The following is a 19,652-nucleotide window of genomic DNA, read 5'->3' as shown; positions in this document are numbered from 1 at the left end:
GGGAAAAAACAAATACTTTTTATATGGGGCTGTTCCCTTTCCGAGTGGGGGGGTTGCGAAGTGTGAAAAATCTTTCTTAAATCCCAGACATGTTCTTTCAGAAAACACATCACATCCAACTCTTTTACAGTAAAGATGGTATTTCAGTAAATCCTTTCCAATCCTTCTTTTAAAAACTAATTGCAAGTGTGTCAAAGCAGTAAACAAGAACTGACTGGAAACATTAATTATTGCAAAGGATCTAATTATACAGTGGTGTCTTACAGGCACCGTTAACAAACTACTTGCATATGCTTTTTCTCTAGTTTCCTGTGCTTGTTTTGTACACAAATGGTTTTCAAATAGAACTCAAATACAATTAAATTGATATTAACAGTGTTAATAAATAAATAGCAGGATATATAGTTAATTTGCTAATCAGTCAGTTTTTTCTACCACATTAAACTATTAATCGAATCTCTTTAAATTAAAATGGGGGGGCGGGGGGATCAAAATGAAAATCTGACCAGGATCACAAAACTAAAAAATATGAAAAATTCCAGAAAAATCATCCGATGAATCTGAATGTATTCCTACCATACCATCAGCTTTAGAGGCATCTTCAATTTCAGTCTCTTCTCCAGAGACGAGAGAGAAATGTTTCCAAATGGTATTTGATGACCTTGTGTAGCTGCAGCTATAGCCAAAGAGCACACAGTACAACTCATGAGGAGAGTTGAAAAAAACTTTAAGCCTCCTTTGTACTTCCCTGATCCTGGGCCAGCTTTTTCCTGATTTGGTCTCCCAGTGGAAGTTATCACAGCTTGAAGGGGATGGGATTGTTCAGGTACCAGTACTCCAGAAAGAGTTTCTGTAAAATGAATAGACTAAATCTTGACTCTTGTTTAGACCCTGCATCTGGTATTTTGATCAGTGAATGTTTTGAAAACTGTCCTGGGAATCTCCCAAGTGGATGCAGGGCAGAGGCTGACTACTGTGGCAAACTTGCCCTATTCAGAATGAGCCTTGACATTACATTCAAAAAGCTAGTCATTTAAGTATGAGAATATCTTTGTTTGAGAGACGTAGCAACCGTTGTTGTTGTGTACTTGATAAATAATGTTGGCACAGCAGAAAGGGCATAGCGCTAATACTGAGAGTGACTGTTGCTCACACACAAACTGAAATATTTTCTGTCATCTCTGTGAAAATACTCATCCTTTAAGTGGAGAGCCCCAAACTGGCCTTGAGAGGAAAAGGTAAATATTAGGGCTGTCAAGCGATTAAAAAAAATAATTGCGATGAATCACACTGTTAAACAATAATAGAATGCTATTTATCTAAATATTTTTGGAAGTTTTTCCACACTTTCAAATATATTGATTTCAATTACAACACAGAATACAAAGTGTACAGTGCTCACTTTATATTTTTATTATAAATATTTGCACTGTAAAAATAAAAATTGTATTTTTCAATTCACTTAATACAAGTACTATAGTGCAAACTCTTTATCATGACATTTGAACTTACAAATATAGAATTATGTACAAAAAAAACTGCATTCAAAAATAAAACAATTTAAAACTTTAGAGCCCTACAAGTCCACTCAGTCCTCCTCCTTGTTCAGTCAATCGCTGAGACAAATGTTTACATTTGCAGGAGATAATGCTGCCTGTTTCTTATTTACAGTGTCACCTGAAAGTGAGAACAGGCATTCACATGGCAGTGTTGTAGCCAGCATTGCAAGATATTTATGTGCCAGGTGCACTAAAGATTCATATGTCCCTTCATGCTTCAGCCACCATTCCAGAGGACATGCATCCATGCTGCTGATGGGTTCTGCTCGATAACAATCCAAAGCAGTGCAGACCAATGCATGTTCATTTTCATCATCTGAGTCAGATGCCATCAGCAGAAGGCTGATTTTCTTTTTTGGTGGTTCGGGTTCTGTAGATTCCGCATCAGTGTTGCTTGTTTAAGACTTCTGAAAGCATGCTCCACACCCGTCCCGATCAGTTTTTGGAAGGCACTTCAGATTCTTAAACCTTGAGTCAAGTGCTGTAGCTGTCTTTAGAAATCTCGTATTGGTACCTTCTTTGCGTTTTTTCAAATCTGCAGTGAAAGTGTTCTTAAAATGAACAATATGCTGGGTCATCATGCTATAACATGAAATATATGGCAGAATGCAGGTAAAACACAGAGCAGGAGACATACAAATCTCCCCCAAGGAGTTCAGTCATAAATTTAATTAATGCATTATTTTTTTTAATGAGCATCATCAGCGTGGAAGCATGTCCACTGGAATGGTGGCTAAAGCACGAAGAGCCATAACAATGTTTAGCATATCTGGCACATAAATGCCTTGTAATGCCGGCTACAACAGTGCCATGCAAACCTCTGTTCTCACTTTCAGCTGACATTATAAATAAGAAGAGGGCAGTGTGACGGGTTCGGTCATAGAGACCCCCTTGGGACTGTCGCCTGACATGCTGAGACTACCTCTGAGCCCGTTTTCTCTGCTAGTTTGGGCATTCAGAATCCTGTTTTGTTGAGTTAGATATGCTAATCTGCTGCAACACAGACCCAGGGTCTGACCCACGACCCCAAAGTTGCAGACTTAACTGAAAACGGCTTAGCAAGGGCTCCTGTCTCTAGCACCCAGCTCCCAATGGGATCCAAACCCCAGATAAATCTGTTTTACCCTGTATAAAGCTTATACAGGGTAAACTCATAAATTTGTCCACCCTCTATAACACTGATAGAGATGCACAGCTGTTTGCTCTCCCAGGTATTAGTCAGTAACTCTGGGTTCAATAATAAGCAACAGTGATTTTATTAAGTATAAAAAGTAGGATTTAAGTGGTTCCCAAGTAACAGACAGAACAAAGTAAGTTACCAAGGAAAATGAAACAAAACATGCAAGTCTGAACCTAATACAGTAGGAAACTGAATACGGGTAAATCTCACCCTCAGAGGTGTCCCAATAAGCTTCTTTCACAGACTAGACTCCTTCCTAGTCTGGGCCAATCCTTTTCAGACCGGTGTTGTGGGTTATGGCCTGGGTCCAGCAATCACTCACACCCCCGTAGTTTCAGACCTTTTGTTCCAGTTTTTTCAGGCATCTCTTTGGGGTGGAGAGGTCCTGTCTTGAGCCAGCTGAAGACAAAATGGAGAGGCTTCCAGGGCCTTTTATATTCTCTTTCTTGTAGGCGGAAACCCCTTTGTTCTTCTGTGCAAAGTCAGAGCAACAAGATGGAGTTTGTAGCCATGTGAGCAAGTCACATGTCCAAGAATGATTCAGCTTTTTGCAGGCCAATTCCATTGTTTACATGTTAGTTTGAACGTTCCCAGGAAAGCTCAGATGTGGATTGGCGTCTCCCAAAGTCCATTGTCAGTTTCTTGATTTGGCACTTACTGAGAATAGTCCTTTCTCAAGAAGCTGGCCAAATGCTTCACTGAGGCTACTTAGAATCAAACACATTGAGATACAAGTACATAGCCAATATTCATAACTTCAAATACAAAAATGATACACACATACAGACAGCATAATCATAACCAGCAAATTACCACCTTTCCATAGACACCTTACTTCACCTCCTTTGTACAAGATTTGGTGCTACTGTAGGAGCTTGGTTGTAACAGTGATCTATACGGTCACAGTTCATGTTAATAACATCGCAGGCAGCATTATCTCCCGTAAACTTCAACAAACTTGTTTCTCTTAGTGATTGGCTGAACAAGTAGGAGGACTGAGTGGACTTGTAGGCTCTTAAGTTTTATGTTTTGTTTTTGAGTGCAGTTATGTAACAACAAAAAAATCTACATTTATAAGTTGCACTTTCATGATAAAGAGGTTGCACTATGGTACTTGTATGAGGTGAACTGAAAAATACTATTTCTTTTGTTTATCATTTTTATAGTGCAAATATTTGTAATTTAATATAAAGTGAGCACTGTACACTTTGTATTCTGTTGTAATTGAAATCAATATATTTGAAAATGTAGAAAAACATCCAAAATATTTAATAAATTTCAATTGGTATTCTATTGTTTAACAGTATGATTAAAACTACGATTAATTGCAATTAATTTTTTAAATTGTGATTAATGTTTGAGTTAATCACATGAGGTAACTGCGATTAATCGACAGCCTTAGTAAATATGATAGAAGCTAACGTCAGCAAGTGAAACTTCCAATGAAGCTGTACAGCTTCTGTAGGTTCATAGTTGGACAAAGGTTTTTTTCTGTTTTGGTCTGAGAGACAATCTTCCTCTGTACTGCTGAGGTTATTCTTCTATGACCACCAGCTTCAGCAAATACTACACTCTGAACAGTTACTCATGAAAGAGATTGGTTGGGAAGGGACAGGACTTGGAAATGGCTTACATAGCCAAGATGAAAGGATTCTAGGACCCACCAATCATAGTAATTCCACCCTTAGCCAGAAAGAAACACACCACCTGACCTCCAAAAGAGAAGCAGAAGTTAAAAGTGCTCTGGGCTTTTGGATAATATTGTAAATTTGTGTTCTTCCTGTTGGAGATGATAAATAGGTGGCAGAAGTTGAAGTAGCTCTCTACCTAAAAGCATTTTTTGCTGCTCTGCCTCTTCTGATGTTGCTGAGGCTGCTGCTTATGTAATTGAGGCTGGCTGCCAAGTAAGGTCTCTGATACCGGAAGGAAGATGTCGAGAGCGTCTTCTGGCCTGATAGAAAGAGTCCCACAAACAGGTGTTCTTCATTTTCTCTTGAGGCTGAAAAGATCCCCACACTCTTTCCTCTTTCACCTAAATGAGAGGGTTTTCCACATGGGCCTGAGCTTTAGATGAAAGACCCAGTGCGTTGAACCAGGAGTATCATCTGAGAAAACTGCTGATGCCACCATACAAGCTGAAGTATCTGAAGCCACCCACAGGGTGGACAAGTCCCTCCAGTGGCAGTTCCTTTGCTAGCATTTCTGCTCCTCAGGAAAGTGGTTGACTAGAAGGAGTATTTGTTCCCAACGATTAATTTTTATTTTGAGGTCTTAGATTTCTATTTTTATTATTTGTTCTGAGAGGTATCTCTAATTTTCTTAAAACAACAAAAATCAATATGAGTTCTATCTATTCTTAATGCATGTGTTGCTATACAAACCGGTAGACATTTTGTTTCCAGGAATGGGTGTCTGATATGGGCTATATTTGAAGAAGTTTTTGTGGAGACAGCAGTGTGCTTGAGTGGACTGGGAAATGTATGGGAAGACCTGGGTTCTAGTCCCAATTCTGCCACTGGTTCACTGTGTAACTTAGGTAAATTTAGCCTTTCTGTACCTCAGTTTCCATATGTAAAATGGGAATAAATATCTCCTTTGCAAATACCTTTGAGATCTATGGATGCAAATTACTAGAAAGTAATACCTACCGCTTAACTGGATGTTGTTTGATGGAGAAATTCTTCATAACATTACCATTTTACCTACTATCCTCCCAGACAGAGGATACGCATTTTAAGTTAGTTTTTATATATGTGGGATTGACTTCACCTACAACATTGAAAGGAATTGGCACAGCACCATAGTTGCCCACATTCCATGAAGGGCTGGTGCAAGAATCCCCCTGAGAGCAGTGGCTTTACGATGTTGATCCTGGTGCTCCTGCCTTGCTTGCAGACAGGAGCACAGATCCAGGAGAGGTGATCTGCCGTGATATGTCATTACGGAGAGCTAGTTTCAAGCTAATTCTTTTTTCTGCATTTAAGCAACCATCCACTTGAAAAATCCTTTCAACCCAGTGTATTTGAAACTACCGGTATAGTATCCTGTCCATTCCTTTCTCCAATTTGTTTGAAAAGACTGTAATGAAGGGAAAATTGGATTTCAACTTGTTTTAGATGCTTTTGTGCTTGGTTTTGAATAGCTTAAAGATCATTTTATTCAGCTCTGACTAAGGCATGATTGAGTAAACAGAGGTCCCTTTGTGAGTAGACCTAGAACTCTGCGAGGTTTTAATTTTCTTTCACCACTCATTGGAAACACTGAGGCAATGCTGATAATTCTGAACATAGTCTTTTGAAGTATTAACTATCTTGCTCAGGACTTTTCTCGTGGCCCCGTGAGAGGGTGGAATTTTTAGCAGGGATTTTCACTGACAACATGAAAGCTTTAAGATTTAACTTCACTTTAAAGGGAAGTTCCTAGAAGAATAATACTTACCCCTTGTTATGTTGGCATACCAAGGCTTTAACTTAATAGAGCAAGTGCAGAAACCCAAAAGTCTGCCTCTCTGGTTAAATGTAAGCTAGCAGCTGCCCAGGAGCAGAGATGAGGGGTGGCATTTTTAAACGGGAGATATCAGAATTAACTTTCTATAAGGGGAAAGAGTATCAAACATGCAACTTTCTTGCTTCCTAGTGCCACTTTGACTTTAGTGTTTTATCTGATGCAGTCCACATTGGGAAAGTGGGGAATCATGAGCATATCTGTACATACATGCTGTATTAGGGTATAGGAGGATTCCCACCTGAATCTGGAGGGTGGATTCTGGTTTGTAATCTGTTAACCCACCCAACAGAATAAGATGTCTGATCTGAATTGGATAATTATCTTGATAGAATGGGGGGTTGCTCCCAAAACAGGATGGTGGAAGTGAGATGGTGAGCGCTGTACTCCATTTGGGAGGGCAACATACAAGAGGATGGGAACTTCATGGTTTGATAGCTTACAGACAAGTATGTAGAGTTTTGGTAAGGGTATGGTATAGAGGAGGTGTTATGTTGTAAAAATAGATGCAAGGGGGTGGATGGATTTAAGTGGGGTGCTTGTCCCAAAACCAATGAAGATGCAAGGGGCAGAGCTGAGGTTGGTGTTGGACTTCAAATGTATTGACTTCGGGGTAGTTAGGTTTTTAATCAAAAGTACTATCATGATTTTTATCTGAACCCAGGGTTGGATTGTTCAGGTGTGGGTGGTACGGATTAATTGCACCTCTTCCAAGCTGCTGTCTTGTGCTCAGAACTGCTTCATACATCCCAGCAGAATCTGAGAGTGACAACTCAGTTTGGCACCATGAGTAGGTAGAGGAGGGGTGGCCAACCTGTGGCTCCGGAGCCGCATGCAGCTCTTCAGAGGTTAATATGTGGCTCCTTGCATAGGCACTGATTCCGGGGCTGGAGCTATAGATGCTAACTTCCAGTGTGCTGGTGGGTGCTCACTGCTCAACCCCCTGCTCTGCCCCAAGTCCTGCCCCCACTCCCCCTCTTCCCCCAAGGCCCTTGCCCCTTTCCCTGAGCCTGCTATGCCCTCGCTCCTCCCCCCGCCGCCCCATAGCCACCTGTGCATGTGAAATAGCTGATTGCAGTGGGTGGGGGGAGTAGGCACTGATTGGTGGAGGTGCTGGGGAGCGGCTGGGGGGCTGCTGACATATTACTGTGGCTCCTTGGCAATGTACATTGGTAAATTCTGGCTCCTTCTCAGACTCAGGTTGGCCACCCCTAGGGTAGAGTTTGAGAGAAATCCCTCCGTATCTTTTTGCCTATCAAGAATGAGCCACACTCAAGGAAGCCCACTGGGGCATCTCAGCTCAACCAAGGGAATCCAAGCCCAACAAGCCCAGTGGAGCTCCGAAGAGCTGCAGGATTTTATTTTGAATATCTGTGTAATCTACTGTGAGAATTGCCTCATTCTGGCAATGTGGGGTTGGAGCCTGGAAGGATACTCCACCCTCTCCTTTCTAACTTGCCCCCTCGGTCTGTCAGTGTCTGGTAATCTTCAAGGAATGATAGCAGGTTTTTCAGTTTTAATTAGGCTTTTATTATTTAAGTAACAGCTATGCAAAGGAAAGTTTTATATGCAGACAATAGGGGGAAGATTTTACTGAGTCACCCATTAGGGCGATTTGAGTACTTAACTGTAAAGCATCTAGAGCAGTTGTTTTCAAACTTTTTTTCTGGCAACCCAGTTGAAGAAAATATTCACGCGACCCAACAAAGCTGGGGATGAGGGGTTTGGGGTACAGGAGGGGGCTCTGGGTTTGGGGGTGCAGACTATGAGGTGGGGCCAGGGGTGCAGGAAGGGGCCGGGCAGCACCTCCAATGGGACTTCTAATGGCCTGGTCGGCATGCTGACCAGAGTCGCCATGACCCAGTGCCTTACATTCCGCAACCCAGTACTGGGTCGCAACCCACAGTTTGAAAACCACTGATCTAGAATGCCAAGGCTGTCAGACAGTGCAAGCCTACAAAATTGTTTTGCTTTAACTTTCCAAAGGGAGTGCAATCTGAGCCTTAACACTCAACTGTTGACTAGGAATATCCTTGTTTCTCTCCAGTTATGATGTTATGCCACCATAGTTCCTCTGGAACTTCTACCTCTGTGGACACTGCAGGTGTGAATTAAAAAGTACCTAGCTTTTGTTAACATAGTCCTGTTAGAAAGTGGACTATGGTAAGTAGGCTTAGGTACCTTTTAATTTGCCAGCAGCATGCACACGGGGAAGTTAGATTGCAGCACTTTGGTGCGCTCTGCAGTTCATATCTACATAGTACATTCTGGGGCACTGTGTAGACGTAGCCTCAGTTAGAGCTCATTGGAGCCCTCCTGAAACATAACTAGAGTCAGAAAATTAGTGAAGATTTAAAAAGATATATATTTTTAGAGAGTCTACGTGGTTCACAGAAGTGACCAGCTTTACCAGCTAGCTGGTACTGCTTATTTCCATTAAGCATCAATGTGGATCTCTGAGGGTATACATTTCAATGGTTTTGATGTTTAGAAATTCACATGAGGGTTTTAAAATATTGGTTCCTTTACATAATATTAAATCAAAGTCCTAACAAATGACCATTATTTTTACTTTGCTCTTAAACAATGGCAGTTAATCATATAAGGATTGGAGGGAAATATCCAGCAAATGTCACGTCACGTTTCCGTTACCTGAAACTACACATTTTAAAAATACTTTGAGTATTTAGTTTGTTTTAAACTGGAGTCTGAATTTTAAGTAGGTTTGTGGTTCACAAAGGGATGGTGGGGAGTTAACAATGTTCTTGTGCTTTCCTTTACACCTACGATGTATAATTTCAATGTCTCTAGCTGATGAATTGCTAGCAGCTGTTTACTAAATCGGTATGATGGTAATAGTTGGTAATGGTAGGAGATTGGAGAAATTCTGATTATTCTTTTTGTGTATTCTCATGAGGAAATTGAGTCATTCTTAATCTAGTGGAGTTGCAAGAGAGAATGCATGCCAAAAGTGCAGTTAAATCAGAAGATAAATCAAATGAAAAATTTGATGATCTAATCAGCTAATCTATTACGGTCATGGGTGTTGCTTGCAAAATAGTTGTTAATGTTATGGCTAATAAATTGAGTCCTGTGCAACTAGGTCTCCTATTACACAGCTCAGAATCCTCCTCAGGCACCAGGAGTAGACTTTATTCTTGAAAAGCCTAATTAAGAAGCGAATTGAAAGTGTAGAGGTAGCCTTCAATGGTAGAGGGAATTAGCCTGGGAGGAAGAAGGAATCCAGAGAATGGGGAGTGATCAGGAGCTGTGACCAGGCTCCCGGGGGGCCACACTGAGGTTACTCAGTTAGGGCAAACTGCAGATAATGAGGCAGACAAACCCCAAAGCTGGTGGATATTCCAATACTTAGATTTACCAAACCAGCATACAATAGCTTCTGTAATACCTCACTGGTTACTCAGAAGCCAAAACACAGTTCCCTTATAGCAACCCACTCTTGGGCTTCCTCCCAGACATCCAAGTTAAATATGATGAGGATTACTGAAAATCTTATTCCTCATATAAGAAAGTTCTACAAATCCCAAAAGGGTCAGACACACTACCTCCCGAGTTAATGAATATTTCAGATCTTCCCTAAATACACACTTACAGCCAATTCTTATTAACTAAACTAAAATTTATTAAAGAAAAGAGAGAGAGCATATTGGTTAAAAGATCAGGATACATACAGACATTAATACATTTCTGAGGTCAGTTTCATAGTAGAGATGGTGAGCTTTGTAGTTGCAAAGAGTTCCTTCAGAATTAGTCAATAGGTTATAGTCCAATGTTCATATCCAGGCTGATCCACGTGGGACTGGAGATCTCAGTCTTACAACTCAAGCTTCCCCTGCATAAAGCATCAAGCAGATCTGAGATGACAGGATCAGGTCCCAAGAATTTTTATACAGTTTTTGGGCAGCCTCTTTACCATACAGTCCTGGGTGAACAATAGGCTTTTGAAGTGTAACATTCTATTTCCTATACATCACTGGAAATTAACTACCTGGATTAACATAAGGTAATGTATCCATTAACCCGTTTATCACAAACTTTAAAGAGGCCATAGATGAGTGGTTTTCAAACAGTGGGTTGTGACCCAGGTCAGCACTGTTGCCTGGGCCGTTAAAAGTCCCATCAGCGTTGCTGCTCAGCTAAGGCAGGCTAGTCCCTACTTGTTCCAACACCACGCTGGCCCTGGAAGCGGCCAGTAGCATGTCCAGCTACTAGGCGGGGGGACCAGAGGCCTCCGCGTGCTGTCCCTGCCCCAAGCACTGGCTCCACACTCCTGGACAATGGGGGAGGGGGAGCGGTGCCTGTGGGTGAGAGCCACGCAAAGCTGCTTGCGCACCTCTGCCTAGAAGCCAGACCTGCTGCTAGTCGTTTCCGGGGCGCAGCGTGGTCTACGGTGCCAGGACAGAAGAGAAGCCTGCCTCTGCATCCCGGCTGCGTCGCTGACCGGGAGCTGCCGGAGGTAAGCCCGTGCCCCAGCCCAGAGCCCACACCCTGAACCCCTAATTCCCGACCCCACCCCGCAGCCCTCACCCTGCACTCCAACGCTCTGCCCCAGCCCTGAGCCCCTTCCACACCCCAAACCCATCATCCACAGCTCCGTTGGGTCACGGGCATCACCAGTTTTCTTCAAGTGGGTCACCAGAAAAAAGGTTTGAAAACCACTGATATAGACAATGACATTATTTCACCCAAGATTCATCTAAATGTTAATATTCCCTTTTGATCTCTGAATCAATCTCTGATCTCTGAATAGCTATAGTAATAGACAGGAACTGTCTGTTTACAGGGCTAACATCTAACAAGATATAAATAAACACAATTAGTATCACCTCTAACATCATTCTCTAACAATACAGGTTTGCATTTCAAAGTTCTAGCCCATCTCACATGGAATGGCCCTAATTACCATTTACATACTTTTTTTAACCTGTCTCTAAAGGTTGAATCTGGGTAAATTAGCCAGCAAGCTGCTTAACCCTTTTTGGTCATGTGTCACAGGAGCATAGAGACCAAACCTACCTTTTTCCTTTTAAGAAAATACTAGGAAGTTGCATACAAAAATGTGTTTAAAAGAAAATTTATTTAGGTGGCAAAATCCACTTGATAATTAGGTGGCAAAGTCAAACTTGATAATTAGGAAATGTCAATCTGTAGTTGCCCTTGCAACCTTAATTTGGCCTCTTGTGCATATGTATTATGATAGTATGTGAACATTTACACTGATTATTTTCCACGGCTCCCCTGCCTCATTTAGTGCCCAGGATGGTAGGAAGAACAAGTAAGCAGAATTATTGAGTGGGGAACAGTAAATCTGACACTTCCTAACTTTTAGGTATTTTGCAATCTAAACTTTCATTTAATGTACTGTCGTGTGTGTAATATAAACAAAAGGTGGCTTTTATGTAGCCAGGTGTATAGCTACATCCTATCATGCATTAAAGCCAGCAGAGGGAGCACAAGGCAACAGTGTTTCTCCAGAGTTATGCTGAGGCACTGAGTGGATGTCTATGCAGCGTTTTGAGACCACGTGGGCAGATTTGTGTTGGCGGGGCCCACACTAGCATTCTAAAAATAGCTGCATAGATGGCTCTTTGGAGATGAGGCTCATGCTTTGAAGCCTTGGCAGGTGGAGGGGCTTCAGATTCCAAACTGCAAGTATGTTGACCTGGGCTGGGAGGCTCCCTGCTGTGGGCTGTGTAGATGTACCAAGATGCAATTTCACAGTAAATTAGTCCTCAGCTACGTTGTGGGTTCTAGAGGACCATGTTTCAATATGGTTCCAGCTAAAATGGGCTCTGAATCTGACCAGTCATAAGTAAAGGTTGTCAGTTTGGAATATTAGTTTATACTTTTTAAAACTCTGGAAAAAGCACTCTTCAAACACTTGATGCTTTAAATCCGAAGTGGGGCTCTTGGTTACAGAAAGTCTCTTCTGAGCCTTTTTACAGGAGTCTAACATAGGCCAGCTCAGCATGTGTGCATATGTTTTTGCACCTTTCTATGTTCACAACTATATATATACAAATCTATATAATTCATTTTATTTCCTTGTCTTCCAGGAATGGGCCTTAACTAAGGACAAGTCAGTGAAACATATGGATTTGTGCCTTACTGTTGTGGACCGAGCACCTAGTTCACTAATAAAACTCCAGGGCTGCAGAGAAAATGACAGTAGACAGGTGAGTACATAATGTATTAATGTAACTCACTGTGCAAGCAGTTCTACTGGAAAATCAAAAATCTCCATGTGTGCGCGCACACATGCATAACCTGCTGAGGTTCTTGGCCTGTACAAACCAATAGTTTGCTCCCTGCCCCACGTGTGTATGTATCAGGATGCAGATATGACACTCTGCCAGCAGGACAGTTGGGAACTGCAGTAGAAATGAAGTGATGCTGTGCTTGTGTGTTGAGCGCTTCACCCATTTGTGTGGCTGCAGAGAGGCATTGATGCTAACTCGATTTGAGATGGACATGAAACTCAGAAAGGAGTCCAGTGGAAAAGAGACAGTATTAGTGGAACAAGTGTAAGGATGCTACATTTTTTCCACTAAATTATATGGAGGTTAGATATTTAGAAGAGGGCTGTCAAAATCTCTTGGTAGCCTGCTAAAAGTGACCCCTCTTTTAAGGTCTCTTGGTGGTATTAAAGCAAACATTATTTTAATAATCAAGGCAATGTGCCCACAAGAATCTAAATGCTGGCAAACTAGGTAAACCTAAAACACTGAAACAACAAAGGCTCAAGACTGTTTCCTTTTTATGACCTTAACTGAGGAAAGATTAAAGATACATGCAGGCATATGTAAAGGCAAACCGCATTCCAGAGACCATGGCTTCTAGATGGAGAAAATAGCGTGTAACCCCTCCCTTCTGAAGATTGTAACCTGGGAGGCCAGGAGGTCCAAATTTAGGCCAAGTTGAGCCCTCATTTACACCCTTGAAACCCCTATGAAGTTTTGAGGTTGCATAGGTATAACTGAGGGTTGCGTTTGGCTCTATTTTCTATTGAAGTCTTTTTACTAAGGTATGTGAGTATGCAGTTGCTTAAAGTGCATTACGAAATATGGGTGGAAAGCTACAATAACACCTGCACAGTAAACCTTTTCCCTCCAAGTCCTCCATCAAATAATTCTAGTGAGAACATCTCACAAATACCTTAGAGGTCTTTTGCAGCTTTGCGCTCAGATGACCTCCTTCCTCTCCCCATCTAAAACCAATGAGAAATGCACTAAATCTGTCCGTATGAGGTAACAGTTTAGTATAACATGTTTACAGCAGTCGGGTCTCTAGAATATTTGGTTTAGATTTTTACTGATACGTGTTGTCTGTCTCTGTTTCAACAACAAGAATGTTAAGTGCTCATAGCACTTGTGTAATCTAGAGACTTTTTTATTTACATTGCAAGTGCATATTTTTCTTGTGTTCCTAAGTGAAACTATCATAAGTTAATATAGTAGAATGTAAAGGAAGACCTAACAAATAATTGCCAACATATATTACAGCTTAGATGTTAGTATAATAGTAAACAGTGTAATGGTAATATAATCATAAATGCAAGGAGCAGAGATCAATAAGAGGGGGGGTGTGCATTTAGAGGTTTTGTCCATGTAATCTCAATATACAAAGCTGTCCTCCTCAACCTTGCCTTATAAGTAGGTCAGCCCAGCAGCGGTTGTGCATACTGCATGGGTCTACGCTATCAAAACTATTTCAGAGACAGATCCATAATATATTTTTGAAGCTCGTATTTCAGCGAAGCCTGAACATGTGGCAGTCTGTCTCTGAAGAGAATAGAGCTCAATTCCCTCTCCCTCAGCAACCAAGAACTGACATGTCTTACATATCATTTAAAAGGAAAATATTACAAGGAAAAGCCTTTCTGGAGTTGGGGAGAAGGCAAAAAATGAAGGAAGACCTAGGACTGCACTTTGTGAGAGCACCAGGCTCCCTAAACAAATTGCATTATTAAGCAGCACAGTTATTTTGTCTTCCAGTTGCCATGCACAAGTAAAATCACATTTGCAGAGTCATCTCGGTAGCAAACCCCTTTCATATCGTCATAGAGAAGTCTGCTCTGCAAAGCCATGGCTTTTTCTTTCCTCCGAGCCTCTGTGCTTTTGTGCTCACGGAGCAACCATTCTGCAAACACTTCATGACTGGGAGTTTGCTTTCTGTGAGATACTATTTAATGAGAATGTTAACTAGGGGACCAACGAAACATGTTTTACAAAATATGTTTGGGTCAGAACTTTCAGGTATCTCCCTTCCCTCTGTCAGCCCAACCCTTCTCATCCAGGAGAGGAGACCAGTTCTGCTTATGCCAGAGTCTATGCACAGTTGCCAATATTTAAGAAAATTTGGCAAAGGTCAGTTCTTTGAATAGGCTGTGACCTGCTAGGTCTCCATCTGTCAGAGGGTTTGTGTGCATTCTAGTTACAGTATTTACCAACTTTGTCACAAACTCCACCCTTAAAGGCAGGACAAGTATCATCCCTATTTTAACAGATAGGGAAACCAAGGAAGAGAGTTCTTGACAAGGGTCACAGTGGGAAAACTGTCAGCCAGAAATACAACACAGGTGTCCCTTGTTCTGAGTCCCATACTTGGTCAGTCAGACAACAGTCCTCAGCATTGGCCTGGCCAGTGCTGCTTTTAACAGCCACAAATTAATTAGGTGGATTCCAAAAATTTGAGGGATCTATGGCCATGGTTTCCACAACCTCTGAAAGACCGTCTTGGGGATCAATTCTTGAGATTACAATTTGAAAACATTGTGGGAGGGGGGGAGCTGAAGTTAGTGCTGATATTTCTATGTCCCGCAGGTCAGGGGGAACACATTTGCAGGCTTTGCAGGCCTCTAACCTGGCATTGCATTGGGATTGTATGTATTTGAGGAGAGAGCTGGACAAAATGACTCTGTGTAACCTCCATTTCTAGTACAAAGTATTAGCTGGATTAATGGTTGCTTTAGCATGGCTTGTGATAATTTGGACAAGTCTTAAAGGACAGTATCTAAACTATTGTCTCAGTATTCAGAATTACCACAAACAGAGGCCAGGAAGGGATTTGAGGATGGAGAACTAGGAAGGCAGGATATGAAACACATTTTTATCCACACTTGGATAGCTCATTACTTTATTTTCTTTTCCAGAAATGGGAGCAAATTGAGAGCAACTCTAAACTGAGGCATGTTGGCAGTAATCTGTGTCTAGACAGCCGAAATGCCAAAAATGGAGGTCTTACCGTTGAGGTCTGCAATCCTTCTCTGTCGCAACAGTGGAAATTCACACTTAATCTACAGCAGTAGAAGGGCTTACACACACAACGCAATCCTGTTTCCTAGACATTGGGCAAAGTTTTGATTGCATTACTGATATATTTCTTAAACTTTCCACGGAACTTATATACCTCAGTATTCCATCTTCGTCTGAAAATAGGAGAGAACAAAGCCGAACACAAGAGAACCAAGGGGACGTGGAACACTGCAATTATCTCACTGAACGTAGTGCAGCAAAGTTCCCTTCTGGTGTGAAGACTTACCAGTTCCTGTCTGACTTCAGTTTAGTACTTGCACAGCAGATGATTAACATCCCTAGAAACAATTGATGTACAGTAGAAAATGGATCTTAACATGCAGAAGGAGGGAAGGGAATAGGGTGGGGGGAGGGAGAGTGGGGGAATATAAACTGCTAGGAGAAATTGAAATCTCCATTTACATAGAAATCCTCATTTGTGGTTTCCAGAAGCTGAAGTGTCATTTTGAAGGTTTTTTCCATGTGTAATTGGTATATTTGAATATGAACTTTTCTATGATGGACTCTAAATATATATATTATATATATAATATATATATTTTATCAGTTCCCAACTGTTTATGAGTTTTCCTCATCTTGTAATTACCAACCAAGTGATTAACATACGTAAACCGGAAAGTGGATTGGAATGTTGAGAGAACAAAACTTTGTGAAGGTGTGTCTTGTTCATGCTAACACTGGATGCTTTTGCTTTTCAAACTGGACCTGCTTCTTAGCACTTCACCATCTTTGGAGATTGTGGAACGCAGGAGGAGGAAGCGGAAACAGCAGAACAAACTGATGGATCTGCACACATCATTGCTTGGATTGTCTCTTCTGACTGGGAATTCAGTACATGTGCCCTGGGTATCTGTAAACTTGTACTTGATATTTATGTTGAACATTTCTCTAGTACTTGGTCTTTAAAATACTTTTTTCCTTTATTAAAAAAAATTTACATAAGCAGTGCAGCTCTTTCACAGGTGCAGCCATTGGGGTTCAGCACAGTTTGTTTTTTAGCAGGACCCTGATCAGCGTAATTTCTTTGTCTTAATGAGTCAGGATAAGACAGAATAGTAGCATCACTGTGTACAGATAGCACAAGATCATCATAAATTTTAATCTGCCAGGATCAGCAGCTACATGATATCTCAGAGTTGCACTTGTTTAATTTATAAACCTGCTATGGGGTATCCTACTTGAGGGTTTTTTTTATTATTATTCCTTCAAACAGAATTGTTGAAACTGATCCAGGCTCTACTCTGGGTACCAGCAGATGCCAAGTGGTGTTTTTAACCTTAGAACAAATACAATTTACAATTTCAGCCCAATTGACATTTTTGTATTAAAGCAATGCTGTCACAGTTACCTTGACCCCAGCGTTGACCTACTTGCTTATGTTTGCCTAGACTATACAAACTGTTAAGCTCACTGAAGCATTTGTTTTAAAAATAAAATAAAAAAAGCAAAGAGAGAAAGATGCTGGCAAGAATCGGTGCTGGCAACAACCCTGCACTGATAACTTTGGAGATGAGCAGTTAAAAAATTAGTTTGGTACGATAATGGATCTCAAAAGCCTAAGGACTGATTATAAAGAGAGTTTTAGAAATATTGTTACTAAACCGTACTATGACAGTGTTCTTTTCCTTTTTCGGGGTCTCTGGGAGTAGAGTATGTCATGAGCTGCACTTTCCTTTCTGGCTGCATTTAGTACAGTAAGTGGAATCTCTCCATGCAAAATGGTTTTTACTTTGCAGTGACAGACATTGAAATAAGAGGCCCATAAATCTGTCTGATGTATGAGTTGGAGTTGCATAACATGCATTTGTGGAGCGACACCGGTGTCCTTTTGGGTGTACCAGGAACACTTAGGGAAGAGACTGAATCAGCGCTTCTCCCTTCTGTCCAACTCTCCTACAAATACATGAAGAGGAGGGATCTCTCTCTTCCTCCCCTGCCCTTCAATCCTTTTATCTCCTCCAGTTAAAAACCTTGGGCATTTGTCTGTTTCAAGGTGGCATGCAGTGGATAAACAACTTGTTTTCAGCCTTCGGTTTCTCCACATCCATACCCTTTGAGGATGTCTGTGCTACGGGCACAAAAGACGCTAGATACTTGCTATAGCAATGTACGGGGTTTTTCTGTCACTGTAGCAAATCTGCTTTAGAGGGAGTTTTCTGGGTCAATGGAAAAATTGATCCATTTACCTAGCAGTGTCTATACTGGGGCTTATGTCAGCTTAACTCTGCCTCTGTGGTGTCAGGTTTTCACGCCCCTGAGCAACGTAGCTAGGTCAACCTAAGTTTTAAGCTTATATTAGGCCGAAACTAGCTGAGTTTGCCGAGGATGTGATTCAGTCATGGTGGGGATTGCTGCTACTCTTGAGAATAAACTTTGAATTCTTGAAGACTGATCTCAGCAGCAAATTCATTATGGTCTAATTGTTCTGACAGAAGAGAATTTAAAAGGTGCACTAAATTCATACTATGCTGCATTCCCCTCTATGACTTGGATCTTAGCAAATGGACAAGCTACTGCTAACTGAAATCAGGAGTGAGTCTGGATAATGTTGACTCTTCTGATTTCTACCTCTAAGCAGGATAACTAGTAAAAAGTCTTAATTTTTATAAATCCCGCCCCCCTCTTGATTGCAAACCAAGTCTTTAAATGTCATCCTACATATTGTGAAACAGAAATATCTCTCTAAACCCCTATGGAAGCTATGCAGGTGTGTCTTAATATAGGAGCTGTACAACAGACAGCATCACTGTATGTGTCGTGGGCACAGAACAGAAAAGAGGTTGTATCCTTTTGTTAGATATGTTTACATGACTGTGTGCCAAAGTTACTTACTGTGATTTAATTATTTTTAAAGTATCGGGATTATGAGCCCATTTTTCAGACAAGTAAAATTCCTAAGAACCCCTGAATCCAATTGTGATGGAGTCTTCTCTGAAAGAACTTTTCTTATCGTCTTCAAAGCAAAAATGATGGTACACGTAAGCTTGTTTTGCAAATTTTCAAAATATAGTTTGGAAATCCTTTTCAGTTGGTTTAAAAAAAATCTGCTGTACAGAGCTTGTCCTTTGTTCATTTTATAGATGGAAACCATCCTTGAAAATTTTAACTTAAATAAAGAAAATAATTACTTTATAGATAAGATTGTGGTTGATGCTGTAATTATTTGGTTTCATGCATGATTATCTGGCAGCTGTTTCCACATGTTTTGATCCACTTGACTGCTTCGTGAGTGTCCTTTTTAAAAAAAAAAAATTTTTTTTTTTACAGGTGTCTTTTCACAGGAGAAAAGTTACACATAAGTGAGTTTAAATGTTAACCTGTAGGAAACTCTTATCGAGGGTTTATTTTCCTCTTGATGACCAGCCAGTTCCCTGACTCTCTGTGGCCGCTGAGGACTGCTGTTGTAGGCAAGAAAGTCATCTACTGCTGGGAGTTTCAGGAGGATCAGGGTCCTGCTTCATTCCTCCAGCATACCTGGTTTCCCCAAGTCTTCCCTCAGTATGAAAAAGCTCAGGGGAGAGGCAGCCTCTGGTAGCAACAGCTCAGGCCAGCAGCGAGGAACAGAATCTGGCAACACTAGTAGCAGAGATTTAGATGGGTGGGGAAAATGAGGCTCTCTAACGAGGCAGATGGGCGGGAATAACAGTGGCAGGGATAGAGCTCTTGCAGGGGCATTCACTTCAGGTGGGACTTTCAACAGTGCTTCGTGTTGGTCTAGCTCCGCTCAGGAATCATACCAATGCTGTGCCCCTCGGAAAACCCGAACCTCCCAAGGCATCACATTGAGAACTTCCTGGACAAAATCCAGAGCTAACTGGGGAAACACCTTTGTTCACTGACCAGTCAGCACCACTAATCAGAGTTCCCAGGGCCAGCCTTGGGGCATGCTCCTGCCCACACTGACATCAATCGCAAAACTCCCATTGTCCTTCGTGGGCCTTTAGTTTGCTGGAGAGAAAATATAAACAGAGCCGTATGGTCCCTGAGGAGATGAACACCTAACCTATCCAGCCCTGCTAGGTCATTGTGGGGCTACACCAGAATTTAGCACTGCCACCATTTTCACCACCCCTA

At 41.4% G+C, this 19,652-nt stretch overlaps 1 protein-coding gene across 1 annotated transcript in view; it reads left to right on the top strand.

The window, feature by feature from the left end:
- GALNT2 (polypeptide N-acetylgalactosaminyltransferase 2) overlaps positions 1 to 18,717 on the top strand; it is a 169,329-nt gene extending 150,612 nt beyond the window's left edge. Inside the window, exons 15-16 of the mRNA XM_048843911.2 lie at positions 12,321 to 12,440; positions 15,416 to 18,717. Of these exons, the coding sequence (XP_048699868.1) occupies positions 12,321 to 12,440; positions 15,416 to 15,571 (276 nt within the window). The 3' untranslated portion in view covers positions 15,572 to 18,717. The remainder of the gene's footprint in view (positions 1 to 12,320; positions 12,441 to 15,415) is intronic.
- Positions 18,718 to 19,652: the final 935 nt, after the last annotated feature.

This window comes from Caretta caretta, chromosome 3, assembly GCF_965140235.1.
Source record: "Caretta caretta isolate rCarCar2 chromosome 3, rCarCar1.hap1, whole genome shotgun sequence".
NCBI lineage: Eukaryota > Metazoa > Chordata > Testudines > Cheloniidae > Caretta > Caretta caretta.
The sequence above is the reverse complement of the archived record's forward strand: the minus strand, read 5'-3'. Positions and strand labels throughout refer to the sequence as shown.